The sequence below is a fragment of the Plecotus auritus genome, assembly GCF_963455305.1.
Source record: "Plecotus auritus genome assembly, chromosome: 11".
NCBI classification, from domain to species: Eukaryota; Metazoa; Chordata; class Mammalia; order Chiroptera; family Vespertilionidae; genus Plecotus; species Plecotus auritus.
The window spans coordinates 30,830,796-30,844,795 of record NC_137777.1 but is presented as its reverse complement, the minus strand read 5'-3'; the positions used below and the strand labels follow the sequence as shown (position 1 = coordinate 30,844,795).

At 35.0% G+C, this 14,000-nt stretch overlaps 1 protein-coding gene across 4 annotated transcripts in view; it reads left to right on the top strand.

Moving 5' to 3' along the window:
* Positions 1-6,903, top strand: part of TMEM68 (transmembrane protein 68) — a 32,481-nt gene extending 25,578 nt beyond the window's left edge. For 2 of the 4 annotated variants that reach the window (XM_080646878.1, XM_080646879.1), the window contains exons 7-8: positions 1,524-1,663; positions 5,379-6,903. In XM_080646878.1, coding sequence (XP_080503004.1) covers positions 1,524-1,663; positions 5,379-5,483 — 245 coding nt within the window. In that variant the 3' untranslated portion in view covers positions 5,484-6,903. The remainder of the gene's footprint in view (positions 1-1,523; positions 1,664-5,378) is intronic. The other 2 variants (XM_080646881.1, XM_080646880.1) reach the window with 2 other exon arrangements.
* Positions 6,904-14,000: the final 7,097 nt, after the last annotated feature.

Below are 14,000 nucleotides of genomic sequence, written 5' to 3'. Positions count from 1 at the left end.
GAGAGAGAGAAAGGGAGAGGGATAGAGAGATAGAAGCATCGATGTGAGAGATCTATTGGCTGCCTTCCCCTCTGGGGATCGAGCCCACAACCCAGGCATGTTCCCTGACCGGGGATTGAACCAGTGACCTCTTGGTTCATGGGTCGACACTCAATCACTAAGCCACATCAGCTGTTACTTTTCTTTTACTTTTTAAATTTGTTTTTAAAGTATTTTGAACCATGATACATTTACTTCTTTTTGCCGACCTTCAACTTATTGGTAGCAAAATAAGCTCTGAATCTAGTTATAGGAGTGATAATTAGATATGCTTTTTCCTGCAGTGTCTCGTTTTCTTTTTCTTTTGAAAATTTCAGTTTGTTTTTATACCCTATGCTTTATGTATTGCATTTGGTTGATTGTTATTTTAAATCCCTAGCACTATATTGTTAGTGTTTATATCCACATACAAATCCCCTCCTGAAGAACTTTAAACTTCGGTTGTTTCTTTTATGTCCAACATTGACGTATTGTTGGTATTCCATTACATTTTATAGGTCTTTTTTTCCCCCCTCAAATTTAAAGTGGAAAGGCAGGTTGATGAGATGTTTAATTTTTGTTGTGGAATTATTTCTTCTAATTTTCTCTCAGATCATTTCTTCAGAATTTAAGTTGCATACCAGAAGTTTCCCTAATTTTACTTCTTTAAATGCAAAGTGGTTTTAAAATTCTTTCTTATTACTTTTTATCGTTTTTTACTTTAATAGTTGAATATCTCAAAAATTAGTGCCTAGTGATCTTAGTATTACTTTGCGTCTTATGGTGTGTTCTGTTTTTTTATATATATAAACAGTGTTTTCAAATTCCAGTACAACTCATCATTATGTGTTACATGTCGCTTGACTTTCTTGGATTTATTTTTTTTTAAACTTAGCCTTAAATTTTGTCAGTTTATTTTGCATTATTGCCACTTTTATCTTGCTAAATTTTATATTGATCATTACCAATAGTAATTCTTTGCTTTGTTACATTTTTCCTAATTTACAATAATGTTTTAGTCTTTACCTTGTTTATTGATGCATTTTAGTCTCATGTTTATGAGAATTTATTTTATGCTTACATTTTTTCTTTTTTCATGTAAATCACATATTTTTGAGTCTCTAGACTTTTTAGCTCCTGGTTTTGGGTTCAGTCTTTATCTTTTATTTTGTAATAATAGTACTTGGTTTGCCTTTAAAATCCTCATATTTTTAAAAGCTCATTTTAAAATATTAATAGACCTTGTTTTTTCGAGAATTTTTAAGTTTACAGGAAAATCGAACAGAAAGTACAGAGTGTACCCATAAACCCCCTCATCACCCTCCAGATTTTTCTATTAACATCTTGCACATTTGTTACAACTGATGAAAAGCTCATCTTTAAAAAAATTTTAATTTCCAAGAGATGATATTATTTGCCATTTTCCTCTAAATCTTACATAATTGAGAGTTTACAATTACATGTTCAGAATTTGTAACCAATTAAAATGATTTTGTTTAAAACAGGGTTATTTAGGTGGCTTTATGAAAAATTCCGCTATCCATTTGCTCCAATATATGGAGGTTTTCCAGTGAAGTTTCGTACCTACTTAGGTGATCCCATTCCATATGATCCAAAGTTAACAGCAGAAGAATTAGCCGAAAAGGTAATTCTTTCTTAGTCCTTGTATAGATTTTTTGACTTTCAATTATTATATTAAAATTAATTAATTATTTTTAAATTTATTTTACAAGTATGCTCTAGATCAGTGGTGATTTCCTCCCCAGGGCGCATTTGCCAATCTGGAGACATTTTTCATTGTCACAATGGACCAGGCTTGGGAAGTGGTGGTGCTACTGGCATCTAGTGAGTAGAGGTCGAGGATGGTGATAACCATCCTGCACTTCCCAGGACAGTCCCTCACTACAAAGAGCTTCTATTCTAAAATGTGACAATTAAGAAAATGTCTATAGACATTGCCATATGTCACCTGGGGCATAAAGTCAACCCTGGTTGAGAACTACTGTGCTCAGGTATTATGGAAGCACAAAGGAAAGGTATCTGAATGAGATCAGGAACACTTCAAGGGAGGTGATGCTTGAATTCTATTTGGAAAGACATGAAGGGATTAACTGGACAAGGAATAATGAGGTAGAGGAAATGGAATGTATAAAGGGATGACAACATAAAATAGCCCGAACTTTGGGGAGTTGAAGGTGGTCTGGTATAGCTAGAAGGAATATTTTAGGAGATGAGGCTAGAAATTTAGGAAGGTCCTGGACTATGATGGCTTATCCTTGATTTGTTCACAGAAAGCAGGAGAGCTATTTAAGGAAGATGAGTGATGTAATAGGTTTGCATTTAGAAAGATTACTAGAAGCAATATGGAGGCTAAATTTCAGTGATACTAGTATGAAGGTCAAAGGGGAAAGGGATTGCTTTGTGAGGGAAAAAATGGGAACGCTTTCTAGAATGAGGGCATTTGAAGTGGGTCTTGAAAGTGGGCATGTCCTAGACATGCAGACTTGGGGCAGGAGGCAGAGTATGAACAAAGCAGCAGTGGTAGGAGCAAGCTGACTGCATGTACCAACAGTGTGCAGCAGTCCCATGTGGTTAGAACAGCAAGGTGGGGAGTGACTGCCTAATTCCCCGTTAGGAATTTTGCAAAGCACATTAACATATTAAAGATTCTAAGAAGGCTTGCAATAAGTGGTCTATTTAGCTTTGTTTCAAAGAGCATTTTCAACTCTCATTCTACCAAAACCCTGTCCCTGTTTTTCCTTGAATAACACTTAATAACATCTGTGGAATAGACTAGCTTAGTGGATACATTTTGATCAATAAAACTGGAAAAGCAAGTAGGAGCTACATTTTTAGGCCCTTAAATACAGACGAGGGGATTTGTTTATTAAACACATATCAATTTGGAATAGGCCTCTGCTTGGAAGTGGCTCATATCACTTGCACTTCAATTGTTTTTGGCCAAAGCAAGCAGATAGGTAATCTCTTCCTCTACAGTGGTTTATGATGATACTAGCAATTGTGATGACTTAGATGCATAAAAATTAAAGGGCTCTTTTAAAGAGCAGAGGTTATGCTATGAATTTTTGTGTCTCTAGTTCCTAGTACAGTGTTAGGTATGTAATTAGATCTCACTAAAAGTTTGATGAATGAATGAGTTAGATAATGATCTTACCTATTTGAAAGGTAGAGTAAGATACAGATTTGAGGGATTTTACAGAGATAGAACGCATCAGGCCCGAAAGCTAATTCTGTAGTTACTTGCAGGATATCTATGCATATTTTTATATACTTAGGTTTTACTGAAGTTTGGGCAAGTCAGAATTGGTGATGAAGATTTAGAAGTTATTTGCATTGAGATAATTACTGAAGCCATGAGCTTTACAGAACAGTTTAGAGAGAGAAAGAAGAGGACTGAGGACAGACTGTAGAGGATGTAACATTTAAGGAACAGGCCGTGGAAAACAACCAAAGCTGGCTCAAAGAGAAATAGCAGAGACGTAGAACAAGTAAATTTGTGTGAGAGAAGTCAGCAGGCGAGGTTTTTAAAAAAATGGGAAAGATCAGTAACATCCATTCCTGCAAAAAGATCAAGGAAGATGAGATAAGACCACTCAGTTTGCTATTATACTTTTCAGAGGGTATGAAATAACATAAAAAGCAATAAATGTCATATTGAATCATCTAGAAAACGGGATGAATGTGTTATGACTTTTATATCAGCCTATTGTATACATAGCTTGATTTTTTTAAAGTTTTTAAATTTGTGATAAATATATAACATAAAATTTATCAACTTAACCATTTTGAATTTAAGTGTATGGTTCAGTAGGGTTAAATATACTTACATTGTTGTGCAACTGATCTCTAGAACCTTTTCCTCTTGCAAAACTCTAGCCAAACCCACTAACTCGCCCTTCCTTCAACAGCTGCTTTCCTGTGGTCCTTTTCCTCATGCTTTTTCCTTCACTGTTATTGAAATCTTACTGGTCTGTGGAAACTCAGACCAAACAGTACCTCATTACTTTTTCTGGTTGTTGCCCACCAAATGGGCTCACAAGTCTGAACTTCCATATATTTTCCTTCGCCCTGGCCGGTGTGGCTCAGTTGGTTGGGTGTCATCCCTTGCACTGAGAGGTTGCTGGTTCCGTTCCCACTCAGGTTGTATGCTCCATCCCCAGTAGGGGGCATGCAGGAGGCAGCCAAACGATGTTTCCCTCTCCCTTCCTCTCTCTCTAAAATCAATAAGAACATTTAAAAACAAACAAACAAATACTTTTTCACATTTCAGATGACACATCACAAATGGTCTTAAGATTTTAATTACTTTGTATTTGATTATGCTTGTTAATGTATAAGCTCCTTGAGATTTGAGACTCGAGACTCGTTTCATTGATGTTATAGCTTCCAAAGCACCTGATATTTTTTGAATAAGTGTATAAAAATTTAAAATATACTTCACAGAACATAAGCTGTGTGTTAGTCACTGTGCCAAATACTTGAAGACATGGTTTCAATTTCATTTCATCCTTATAATAATTATATGAAATAGTTCTCATTTTACTGAGTTATGAAAATTTGTGGTTTAGAGAGGCATGTTTTTAAAATACGTCTTTGGGATAAGGGTGTATTATATTTAATCAGAGAGGAAGTTTCAGATTTGTGTAAACAAGGCTCATTGGAAGGTTAGCATCTAAAAGGAAGCATGTATGCATGTGCATAAAACATTTTTTTAGATAGCCACAACTAATTTCAAAGTGAAAATTGTTGAAATTTGTCATGAATGGGAAACAAATAGTTTTAGATTTCTTCTTATATCCTAATTGTTAAGACTTAATTTAAATTCCTGTTAAACTGTCTAGAAATTTAGGTAATGAACCAAAGTATATCAGCTCATTCATTCAAAGTTTTCCTCACTTTTTCATTTTTCATTGCCTGATATAATTTTTTGGTGTGTATGATAACAAAGGAAAAATGTACAACAGTTTATTAATGGGTGGAAACGAGTGAAACTTCATTTGGCTATTAGAAAATTTTTTTTTCTGATTTTTTTCCTTAGTTATTTAAAAAAGTGTTTCTTGAGTGCAAGGCATTGCTGTGCTCAATGCTGGAGAAATGCTGAGATGTATCTCTGGTGTAGAAAATATTCATTTGGACAATACTGTAATTCAAGCATAATAAAATAAGTATAAGAAATATACTATGGGTGTACTAAGACGGAAACCATTAATTCTGAAGAGAGATGGGTGCTAAATTAGGGAGGACTTCTTGAAAGTAGTAGTACATTAAAATCTTTACAAAATAGAAGATCTGTTTTGAGAACTAAAAGAATAATGGCTTTTCTTTTGTTTTCTTAATAGACGAAGAATGCTGTTCAAGCTTTGATTGATAAGCACCAAAGAATACCAGGAAACATTATGAGTGCTTTGTTAGAACGTTTTCATAAAAGTCAAAACAGCCACTAGAAGACGATTTAATATATTTATATTATTATGTTTGTGTCTGTGGTACTGTCTTAAATTTTGTAGGTTTCATAATTAGTATTTTTGTAAAAATCATGTTAAAAGCATCTTTTGTTGAACTTGTTTAAAATTGTATTATACATTTTGTTTTATGCAGTTATATCATATTTAAACAATAACTCATTACATGCCTAACAATTCAGAAAATGATCATGTTTCGTCTTATAAATTCCTAATAATGTATGATAAACATATAGATTATTAGAGTTAGGTTTAATAGCAATTTAGGTTAAACAACCATTACTAAATAATGTATCTACTTTCTGTATCTGTTGTACTGAGCTAATTTTGCAAGATGGTATAACCTAGGGTTAGTGCAGATACTTAAGCTAGAAAAAGAATGCTTTTATCTGCCTTTCATTCCTTCCATGACCTTGGGCAAGTCACATAATGTTTTTGTGCCTCAACAATGCCAGCGGGGAGGATGACTGGATGAAGAAGGTGAAGGTGTTAGCTAAAGAACATACATGCATACCCTATGGACACAGACAATAGTGTGGTGAAAAGGGAGGGGGAGGCGGGAATGAGTGGAGGTGGGCAAAGGGGGGCAAAATGGGGGACATCTGCAATAGTGTCAACATTAAAAAAATTTAATTAAAAAACACAAAAAACAATTTACTTTTTAAAAAACATGTTAATACTATGGTTAATAGAAAATTCTTTGTATTTGCTTGGTAACTAGAATTGAAATTGTAATTGAATTTAAGACCAAGATCTTTCAGAAGTTTATGTATATGTTTTGTCATAGGATGTTTAAATTATTCCTTCAGGTATAACGTCAAGTTGCCAACCACAGTGAAAAAGATGTACTGTTTTTCAAATTGAATAAAAAAGTAAAAGTAAAATTTCTAATTGCTTTTAATAAGAATCTGTAACATTGTCAGCCCTATAATATGGCATTAATAGTGTCCAGCTTAAAGCCGCTTGCAGGTTAAAAGTCACTGTCATACTCTGCATTTTATATGTCAGAGGGATGCTAGGCTGATGAAAGCAGAGTTAGAGAAAGCTCTGCTTTTGCTTAATATCATGACTTATTCATTTGACTTTGCAACCAGTCAAATAGTTTATTGTTTCAATAAAAATATACTTGAATGATGAATTTATGTGAACACAAAGCTTTCTGAAAAATTGGTGGCTTTTGATTTGTTGTTTCCTTGAAATCTGAATTATAAAAGTATTTAAACAAAATAGTACCAGAAATCCAATGCAATATCTCCCTTTCCCTTTTTTAGATATTAAACTATGTACTTGAATTTTTGTGTATTTTTGTATAACAAGTATGTATGTATGATATGTGTAATATATATAAAATTAAGCAACATAAAAATAAATATAAAGCTGAATTGCAGTTCATTTTCTTATGAAAATTTATGTGACATTTTCTTATTTTAAACTGATTTATTTCTCACTCACAGTCAAATTGATGTATCTCAGCCAGAATGAATAAACCTTACTTTTAATGTAAAAATATATTTTAATTTCATTTTTAATGAAAAGAGTCAATGATTCTTTGAAGTTTTTTTCTTGTAGCAGTGAGCAGTGTTTGTTTAAAATTGGTACACATTTCCAGAATAAATTATTACAAAATGAATGAGATACTGTTTTTGAGTAACTATTGGGTTTTAACAAGAAAGAACAGCATTCATTGATAACGCAGCAAAAGTTTTTGTTTTTACACTAAGTTTTATTGCTTATTTAAAACCTTACTTTGTTCTTTGGTACTCAGACTAATATAAGATCTTTTTCATGGCTATTTGAATTTAAACCCTAGTTAGAAGGATGAGAGAATATGACTAAATATAGAAATATAAATAATAATGGGAAAGGGGTGTTCTTGACCCTTTTTGAAGGGAGTGTTTACAAGTTAGAATCTGATGGAACCTATGACTCTCCAGAAGCATGAACGTGGCACATTTTTATGGGAAATCTTTCATACTCTTTTTAAGACTATTTCATTTTGAAACAATTTCAGATTTACAGAAAAGTTGCATAGTACTCCCATATATTCTGCACCCAGTTTCAGCAATTGTTACCGTACATTTGTTTTATTCTCTGCATTTCTCTTGTCCTATCTCTCTCCACATATATTTCTATAATATCTTTCTTCTGAATCATCTATTAGTAAATTGCAGACAACGTGCCCCTAAACTATAGGCCATTCATTAATAGAACAATGACCAAAATCAGGAAATTTATCTTTCATATAATAGTATCCCCTGATCCAAAGACTGGATTTAAATTTCAGTTGTCTCAATAATGTCCTGTATATCAATTTCTATTCTTGATCCGTGGGTAGATCTGACATTATGTTGAATGGACGTGGCAAGTGTCCATTGTTGTCTTTATATTATTTTTCATGTTCAGAGATGTTGCCTGTTTATGTGAATGTAACCAAGAGAATAGATGTGAATTTACATATCTCTTCCATGTTGCACATGTTGACTTCTACACATTGGGTTTGTGGTGTTAGGGTTATTTGGCGTTATGGGTGGCTTTGTGGTACTGTTTTAAATCATAAATCAGTATTTGTGAAATATTTTTCTGTTTGGTCATCTCATTTAATTTACCTGACAGCAACTATTTACTTACCCTAATCTCACCATTTCAAAAAGCTACATGTTACTCTGTCTCTCAAAAAAATTCTCCAACACAAAGCTGTTTTTGGCTTCTTGTTCAATAAAGGAAGAGAATTCTCAACAATATCTATAATAATAAAAGCATAATATGCTAATTAGACCAGACATCCTTCCGGATGACCTGGATGAAGCTGGGGCTGCGAGGGAAGTCCAGGTCCCGGGTGACAGAGGAAAGCCAGTGCCGGCAGCCGGGGGAAGGAAGGCCTACTCTTGCATGAATTTCATGCTTCGGGCCTCTAGTATATATACTAGTATAAGCTCCATACTCTTTGCCTTTGAAATTGGGTATCTATTAATTTGTGGAAGTACAAGTACACTCTCATTCTTTTTTAAATCTAATTTTCATAAAAATCAAAGTAGAACCTGTGCTGAATAAAGCTTATAATAAAAAGTAGCAGTCCTCTGTCCTCCCCTTCCCCCCCGCCCCACCACCCACTCCAGACAAACTTTCCGTTCTAGCTGCTCCTGGCATTTACCTCTAAATAACATGCTTATATACCACTACTTCCAGATTTATCTACTGATTTCCTAATAAGAAAGCTAGCCATTTAGTTCATTTACATCCACTATGCCCCATACCTCTCTATCCCTATTCTTCCCACTGATTCATCACCATTTGGGGTTAAATTAGTACTCAGTATTATTACAACTATGCAAATATGCTTGCAGCTGATCCATTTAGTGTACTATGATTACATTTCCTTTCCTGAACAGACTTCTCCATTCCCCTGCCCAATTAGTAATTTTTTATTTGGTTACTTTTATTTGGGTCCTAATAATTCTTCACCAAAATTTTCTGCAAAGCTGTAAAACCAGCCAGGACAGCGTTTATAATTGAGCACATCAGCCAGTTTTTATTTGCTCCACTCTTATCCTTGTGTTAACTCTGCTGGAGCCTTCTGTACATCTGTTGCAGTCTGGCACAGTTTCTCTAACCCTGCTGTGTCTCTTAGGAATTCCTTTTACTTTTCTCCTTTGGATCTCTGCTTCCGGGGTCCCATTCTTCCTTTTTCTTGGCTTATGCCCACTTTTGGTGAGACAGGTCCTCTAGTAGTTTCCTGGGAAAGGTTGCATGAGAGGTACATGTTTAAGCTTTTGAGCAATGTCATACTTGTTTAGTAAATTACCTGGGCATAGAATCTATACTAATAAAAGAGTAATATGCAAATTGGTCAGGATGCCCTCACAGTAACAACAGAACAGCAGGCTGCATGGGGTGACCAGGCCAGCAGGGGGGGGTTAGTGAGGGACGACCAAACAACCAAACAGCAGGCTGCATGGAGTGACCAGGCTGGCAGGGGGGCAGTTGGGGGCAGCCAGGCTGGCAGGGGGGGAAGTTAGGGGCAATCAGGCCAGCAGGCAGAGGCAGTTAGGGGTGATCAGGCAGGCAAGCAGGTGAGCAGTTAGGAGCCAGCAGTACTGGATTGTGAGAGGGATGTCTGACTGCTGGTTTAGGCCCAATCCCGGGGATGGGGCCTAAACCAGCAGTTGGAGATCCCCTGAGGGGTCCGGATTGGAGAGGGTGCAAGCTGGGCTGAGGGGATTCCCCGCCCCCACCACCACCACCGTGCACGAATTTCATGCACCAGGCCTCTAGTTCTATAATGAAAATCATTCTCAGAATTTTTAAATCATCTTATATTATCTTCTAGAACTTATTTTTTCTCTTATATTTGATGCCATTTTGGTTCTGATTGCTTTACATGCATCTGTTTTTCTCTTTGGTAGTGTCATTTTACTCATCTCTTGCAATATTTTTGATACTTGTTTAGTTTTTTATTCTTTGAGCTAGGTATTTAATGGTTTATTTTAATTTGAAATTTTATGTATTTTATTTTTAAGAAATTATTTTCCTGCCCTAGCCAGTTTGGTTCACATCGGCGGACTGAAGGGTCCCAGGTTCCATTCTGGTCAAGGGCACGAATCTAGGTTGCAGGTTTGATCTCTGGTCCTGGTTGGGGTATGTGCAGCAGACAACCAATCAATGTGTCTCTCTCACACTGATGTTTCTCTCTTTATCCCCTCCCTTCCACTCTCTCTAAAAATCAATGGAAAGATGTTCTCCAGTGAGGATTAACAACAACAACAACAACAAAAGAAATTATTTTTCTGTTTTTGTTTTCAGGTATTTTAAATTTTAATTGTAAAATATGTCATTTATCCAAAAGTAATTAAAATGTATATATAAATTTTTCTGTAATTATTTTTCTTTCTTGTAATGTTTTATTCAGATGTTCATATCAAGGGCTTATAAGTACTGGCTCATAAAACTTATAAAAATGAGCTTTTTTAGACTCTGCAAGAATTTCTATATTATTGCTAGTTCTGAAGCAAATGGAAGAACTTACCAATTAGGCCATCTGGTCTTAGAGTTTTCTTTGTGAAAGATTTTTACTTATAAATTTATTTACTGTAAGAGATATGGTTTCTCTTCTTGGTGAGATTTTCTATTACTTCTTGGAAAATTTTGATGTTATGTTTTTATAGAAAATTTTCCATTTCTCTAAAATTTCAAATTATTGTCATGAAGTTGTTCATAATATCTTGCAGGATTTGTAGGATTATCATCCTTTTCATACTTGCTATTGATAGTTAGTACTTTTTCACTCTCTTTTTGTGTCTCTAAATCTCTTTGTCTCCCTAATCTTTCTGTTTCTTTGTTTCTCTCTTTTTGCCTTGGTATTACAGAACAGATTATCAAGCTTCTTGTGTAAAGGTAGCCCTTTTACTATAAATATTTTTGATGTTGTAGACTACAGACTGCCCTAATACAATGAGGTTTCAAAGTCTGCAAATTGATCGGTTGCTTGTTCACTCATTTGACAACTTTTTAATCAGCAGGTATATTTTAAGTACCTATTACATGTCCATGCATTGTTATATGCCAGGGGTCAGAAAACTTTTTCTGTACAAAGCCAGATAGAAAATATTCAGAAAATATATTAGGCTTTGCAGGCTATACAGTCTCTGCTGCTGCTACTCAACTCTACCACTGTATTCTGAAAGCAGCCATAAGCGACATGTAAATATATGAGCATTGCTATGTTCAAGTAAAACTATATTTATGGACACTGCAATTTGAATTTTACATGTCACAAAATATTATTTTCCTTTTGATTTTTTCCCCTGCAAATATTTAAAAATGTGAAAATAATTTTTAGTTCATGGCCCACATTAAAAGAGGTGTTGGCTGGATTGGGCCAGAGAGCTGTAGTTTGCCAACACCTGCAGGCTTCTTTTTGTTGTTGATTTTCTTCTTTTATGTTTACCTTCTTTTCCAACATTTTCTGCTCAAATGTTATTTCCTTTTTTCTACTTTCTAAGGTTTTACTTATTGTTTTTATAACTTCTTGAACTGGATACCTAAGTTGTTGATTTTTTGGCCTTTATTTTCTAGCTTATGAATGTTGCTAAGAATAAATCTTAAAAGTTCTCCTCACAAAAAATAAAGTTCTTATCACAAGAAAAAAATGTGATTATGTATAGTGATGAATAGTAACTAGACTTTTTGTGGTAATCATTTTGAGTTGTATACAAATATCAAATCATTATATTGTACACCTGAAACTAATAAAATGTCACCTGTCAATTATACCTCAATAAAAAGTCATAAATTTCTTACTAAGTGCTACTTTCTAAGTAGCATCTCATATATTTTAATGTCATTCTTTTATCATTAAATTAAAATATATTTAATTGTATATGCTTTCTTGTCTTTTTTTATTTTCTTCTTTAATACTAGGATAACTTAGACATATATTGCTTGGTAGCTTAAAAATATATTGCTTAATTTTCCAACGTTTAAGGGTTTTCTCTTTTTTATTCTTTCTAGTTGATTTCTAAGCTTAATTTCACCATGGTCAGTGAACATACTTGAATAATTTCAATCATTTGAAATTTGTTTTATGGTCCAGAATATGGTCAATATTGGCTAGTAAACATTCTATGAGCACTTGTAAAGAATTTTAACTCAGCCTTGAATGAAGTGTTATTTGTATGTCAATTAGGTTAACTTTATTAGCTTGTAGCTTTATTATTATTCAGGTATGGTGAGGCCAACCAGAAGAGATCAGAAGACAATTGCCATAGAAAAGATAGGTTGTGACTCACAGATCTCAAGGGGAAGAGGACACCACACCAGGCAGGGCCACCAGGGGAAGCACCAGGATCAGTCAAGGGTTGGGGGTAAGGAAATTTGGGCAAGAGTCTTTTGAGTTTTTCTTTTGTTGTTGTTTTTGTTTGTTTGTTTGTTTGACTGTGGTTTCTTCGAGAAGGAACAGATAAGGCAGGGTAAGCAGGTTTGAATAGCTTTGGTGGTCTCTGGGGCATAGGGGATATTCATAGTGCCTAGTACCCGGGTCTGGTGATTAAGGCAGGTGGTTCATGGCCCTGAATGTGAGAGCTAAATAGATGAGGTGGTTGAGGGTGCACACTAGATCAAAAATAGTATAAGTGACTGTTAACTGGCTGGAAGAGGGACAGACAGTCCAATGTGGGCACCAGCAACTAGGAAGCCCAAGAAGACTTGTGCTTAAAAATGCACCGAAGTATTTAAATCCCAAGCTACATGTTGTACTAGCTGAAAAATTAGCATCAGTTCTCAAATGTTTTTCTTTATTGATAAATCAAAAGAACTTGATTTCCCTAAAAACTGATGCTCAGGACTATGCTGAGTCTGGAATGTAGACAAAACAAAGAGATTTTCTCTGTAAAAATTATTGTACTGAGCACTCTGCAAATCGAATCCAGGAATTGTTTATTTTTATTGATTGATACTGCCATTATGAAATGCTATAAAGAGGTCTGTCTTTTACATGTTCCAGGATACAATTAAATAGATTTTATGAAATCTGTGCAGGATAACATTTGGAGATGAACAATTGTATTTCATGTGTGTTTACAATTGAAAAGAATAATTGGTCTTAAATCAGGTGAGCATGGTATTGATTAAGTTTCTTAGTCCTCAAGGTGACAAAGCACTGTCATAGACTAACAGGGATGTTGTGAATCCCAAAGAGTGTTTTTGTTTTGTTTTTTAAAAAAAGGGTAATACTACATAAAAGATACATTCCATCCATTTCTCCCAGGAAAACTTCATTTTCCCTCATCTACATTAGTTGAGCATGTATTCTCTCATCTCCCTTTCCTACTTACTACCATTGAGGATGTTGTCAGCTTTTATGAAAAAGATAGATTAGAAGATTTTTTTATGCATTTCACATTGCCATGCCTGTTACCACTTCAAGGCCATTGTATTTCCATTTTAACCAAACAAAAGCTTATTTTCAGGTTCCTATCTTGTGCTTATAGCATCATTCATGTGTCTTAACTGCTGCTGTCTACTGACTTCCAGTTGCACAATGTATAATCTCGTGCCCCAAACTTTCCCCCAGGGTCATCCTAGTTCCCCTACAAGTGTCCTTTGAATGAATCATCTAACCTTCCAAGTTGCATCTAACCTTCCGGCCTTGACCTTGGAGGTCCACTGACTATCTTGAAGCATCCATTCCTGTTTCTTTTTTTGCTGAAGAGTCACATTTTGGTTGGGTGACCGCATGGCACCCAGAGGGTCGCTGAATAGGGCATCCCCTTCTTTCTGTCAGAGATTTGTTTAGGAGTTGGCATGTGACCCAACTTGGGCCAAAAACCCCGGAGGCTAACTCTATTTGGGCCTTTTAGTTAAAACACTTTCCTCACTGCTTAAGAGTGATAAATAGCAGAAGAAATAGCTCCTTATCTCCCTTGCCCATTGTTGTGTCTGGAACATAAAACAGGAGTCATGGCCACTGTCTCCCAACCACAGGGAAGCTAAACTGACAGGCAA